This window comes from Morone saxatilis, unplaced genomic scaffold, assembly GCF_004916995.1.
Source record: "Morone saxatilis isolate NCDOM2014 unplaced genomic scaffold, NCSU_SB_2.0 Contig16, whole genome shotgun sequence".
NCBI lineage: Eukaryota > Metazoa > Chordata > Actinopteri > Moronidae > Morone > Morone saxatilis.
The window spans coordinates 25598772-25602774 of NW_023339718.1; the positions used below are offsets into that span (position 1 = coordinate 25598772).

Consider the following 4003-nt stretch of genomic DNA (forward strand, 5'->3'; position numbering starts at 1 on the left):
AAATGACTTCTAGTTGACACCACAGCAAACTCCATGGAAACTGAGCAAGCTCCACAGACTAATTAAAGCCACAAGATGTGGTTAAAAGTTCTGGAAAAAGCTAGTGGACCTTGAGTGGAATATTTTGTCAAAAATGTGTATCTGCTTGTTCTTGTTGACTGACCTGTTTGTTCAATTAGACCAAGAAAAAACTCTAAAAGAAAGACATTAAAAAGAAACTTAGCTTTAGAGTAAATGGCTTCTATGTCTCTCTCTCAGACAGGAGTGAGAATAAAGATGCAGCTGGATGTCGTGAAAGCAAATCAGATTCCCTCGACATGTCAGGCTTTTATATTTAACTGTGCGGAGCAGTGAGATTAGTCCGGTACACACACGGGAGAGAACTGCTGCTACTTTTAGAGCTACAGCAGCGTGAGAGGCAGCCAGGCTGAAAACCTGAGGCATTACTGTGCAGGAGACTTAAAACCACACACACACACACAATCTGTTCCTGTGGATGTACAGTGCTACAACAGAGCAGATAGTGAGTGCTGCTCCTCTGCACTCTTGTCCTTATCTCCAGTGCTGACTCGCCTTCCCCTCTCCAACATTTAAAATAAAAATGTGTTTATAATGTAACAATATAGACTTGGCATAAGCTCCAATAATGGTAAATCACATCAGGCCCTATCCTCCTCTTTTACCCCATATATGAATATACATCCCAACACATTGTTATATATAATACACCAAATGGTTTTATACAGCATACTAAGTGTATTGTACAACATCCTAAATATGCTTTAAAAGGATCAATTATGTTGACTTTACATTCTTGGAATTATCAAGGCAATTAGGGTTTTACCTGAAAATGTCTACCGACTAAAAATGTACACAACAATGCAATTGACCTTTTCTGAGGTCCCGCCCCTTTTTGCTCTGTGCTCCAATAAGAGTTAAGCAAGCCTCATCAGAACCTCAGCAAACTTTCTCCTATCCTGTATGCAAAAATAAAACTGACTAACTAACTAATGATTTATATAAATAAACAACTATTTACCTAGTGTTTTGCTAACATTAGTTAGCTTTTAGATGTAACTAGCTATTTAATAATTAGTAAGTAAGTAAATTAGCTAGCTAGTTAGCTAGTGTGTTTTTGTTCTGTAGCAAAATGCTAGCTAACTAGCTAACTAATGATTGATGGAGATTAGCTGGCTAGTTAGCTAGCGTTTTGCTTACATTCGCAAGCTGACTTAAGATGTGACTATATACTGTATATACGTTGCTTATATCTTTTATCTTCAAAGCGGGGTTTTCTTTTTAACATAGACGAGTACAGGAAAGGAGAAGGTTCTGACCGAGGCTTGCTCAACTGTCATTGGAGCACAAAGCAAAAAGAGGCGGGACTTAGGAAAGGTTAATTATCGTTATGATAACAGTTTGGCTTCTTACATGACACATGGACCTGTAATGATCCCGCTGACAGATGTGAATAGTGTGTGGAAATGGAAGCAGCTAAACAAAATTAACAAAGAACTCCTAAATGAGTCATTATCGCCCTGCATTGCACTGTGTGTGGGGGTGTGGGGGTGTACAGTAGGTCACAGCATAACAGCACTGACCCTGGTCACAAGACACACACCCACACAGAGTGTTGTTTGGTGCTGAGGGTGTGTCCTCTCCCTCCATCTCTCTGTAGTGTTTGTTGTGTTTGCAGAGCTGCAGCGATGACTCAGTGATCTGCCTCAGACCTCCACTGACTAAGGGCAGCAGTATATGGGTGGAGGAGGTTTCCAAACTGGCCAGTAGCAGAGTAATTCACACAGCAGCCAAGCTCACAATCACAACAATCTTGAGAAAAAACTAAATGACTTCCAGTTTTTGGAATGCTCTGCCCCATGTGACAGGAAACCAGTGCTATTTCCTTTTTATTTGGTGTAAAACTCCTATTGGAGGAAAGCTTCCACAGTAGCTCTCTAGAGGTTTGTTGGAGTTCTGATGGCTCCCAGAACTAAGTTGATTATCATTGGTTTGTATGAACACGGCCAACTGTGTTCACTGCAATGGCATAACTGATTATTTAACAGGGTTGGTAATATTGTGATTTAACATTTATTGCCCTATTCTGTTTGACAACATAATATATAAAATTATGTCTATATATATATACACACATATATACATATATACATACATGTAAAGGCTACCTTGCTTTTAAGCCAAAATGTGCAACGTTACCCACCACCACCTGCCACTAAGCAGAGGATATGAGAGCTTTCCTGTAAGCAGCGACAGAGGGAGAGGTACACACTGATATTTAGAAAGCTCCATCAGACAGATTCAGTGCTTAACAAGAATAAACACATTGACTGACACATTGTGCAGTGTGACTTGCAGATGGTGCTTGTCCTAACAGAGGTCCCCCTGAGAAACCATCATGTTTTACCTTTCTTTTTACAGTGTGACAGCTGTGAGCATCTCCAAACATCGCCCTTACTCTACAAAAGAACACTGTGTCTTCCTTTTCTGTGGTTCATACTCACTATTTTGGCCACTTTTCCACATTTACGGAGGGACTGCACAGCAAAGGAATGAGGCACGTTGTCCATGGGGGTGGAGTTGACCTGAATGACACGATCGTTCTCACTGGACAAAAAATAACACACAAATAATAAAAATCAATGTCAACAGTAAAAATGTTTAATAATTAACACAGTCCTGCTCTGTGTGTACTTCCACTTAAACTTGATTGCAGAAAGAAATTATTTGTCCTAGACTGATTTATGGCTGGTCGGCTTTGTCAACAGAGATCATCTTGGGGATAATGATGTATTGTACTTTCTTGACCTTGTGTACAGCTGGGGAGTACATTTATAGCCATAGAGCTGTGTGGGGAGGTTGTGGATTCTACAGCAGGGAATTCAGTCATTCTTGAAGCATTTTCCGCAGAGGAGGATTTTGCTCACTGTTTGACAGACTTACAAGAGTAATCCATCTGCCGGTCCTCCCTGCAGCACATCTGACACGATGATTGACGTCTCACCATTCTCCACGTTGGGGTTGTCACGCCCACCTGACACAGCAATGCCAAAACCCATCTTAGAGTCCTGCAGAAAGAGAACTCCATTAGTAAATACAGTACATTCAGACAGAATGTGACTCATAACAACACTGAGCCAAACTGGGCTGAGAGTTTAAACTGGTGTCAGTTACCTTCCAACAGGCACTTACTGAAGTGCTCATTGTTTTGTTTCTGAAACTCTGATGATATTTATTGGTCTTGCTGACAGAGGAAATTCCCCCCAGTTATTGTCTTTTCTATCCAGCTAGGATGATTGTTTGCTTCATGTGTATTGCAGAATATACTGCATCTGATCTGGTCATCCCTGTCTCATTAAGAAGATCTGAATAACCACTTTATTGTTTTACTTGGTAAGTTTTGAAGGAAACATGATTGCTGCTGTAATTTTGCTCACTGATGATGTGTTACCTCCTCGTACTGCACGGAAGTTGTAGGGAGGTGGCGGAGGTGCACAGGACTTTGACACCAGAGAGGAGGTGTGTCTCACATGTAGACTGTATAACATGGTCTCAAAAGAGCATAGGATAAGGCGACTATAAACACTGCTTAAGGCTAGAATAGGGAAAGATATTGAAAGACTTAACAGATTATGTGTTGGGCCTCAAGTCAGCACTGACTTTTATTCAATATTCAAGGCTATATATGAGATTCACTGCTACTAGATGTTGCACTAGACAACAACATCTCCACTATGGCCCACCATACTCCACTGACAAAACTAGTAATTTTATCAAGCAGATAATCATAAAACACACTTCATACTGGACAGTAGGGATGTCATGAGAACCAATACTTCGGTACCAAATTGATACCAACATTTTGAAAACATGACCGTACTCGTTTTCAATAATGTTGTGCAGCCCCATAGCAACAGACTGCTCTGCACTGTGTGTTCTGACCCCTTTCTATCAGAACCAGCATTAACTGTTTCAGCAGTTTGAG

General features: G+C 40.7%; 1 protein-coding gene across 2 annotated transcripts in view; it reads right to left on the bottom strand.

Moving 5' to 3' along the window:
• The window catches only part of LOC118325256 (tight junction protein ZO-2-like), a 48646-nt gene that overhangs the window by 36154 nt on the left and 8489 nt on the right, over window positions 1–4003 (bottom strand). For both annotated transcript variants that reach the window (XM_035657855.1, XM_035657856.1), the window contains exons 3-4: window positions 2962–3086; window positions 2523–2625 (exon numbers count right to left, since the gene is read on the bottom strand). In XM_035657855.1, the coding sequence (XP_035513748.1) occupies window positions 2523–2625; window positions 2962–3086 (228 nt within the window). The remainder of the gene's footprint in view (window positions 1–2522; window positions 2626–2961; window positions 3087–4003) is intronic.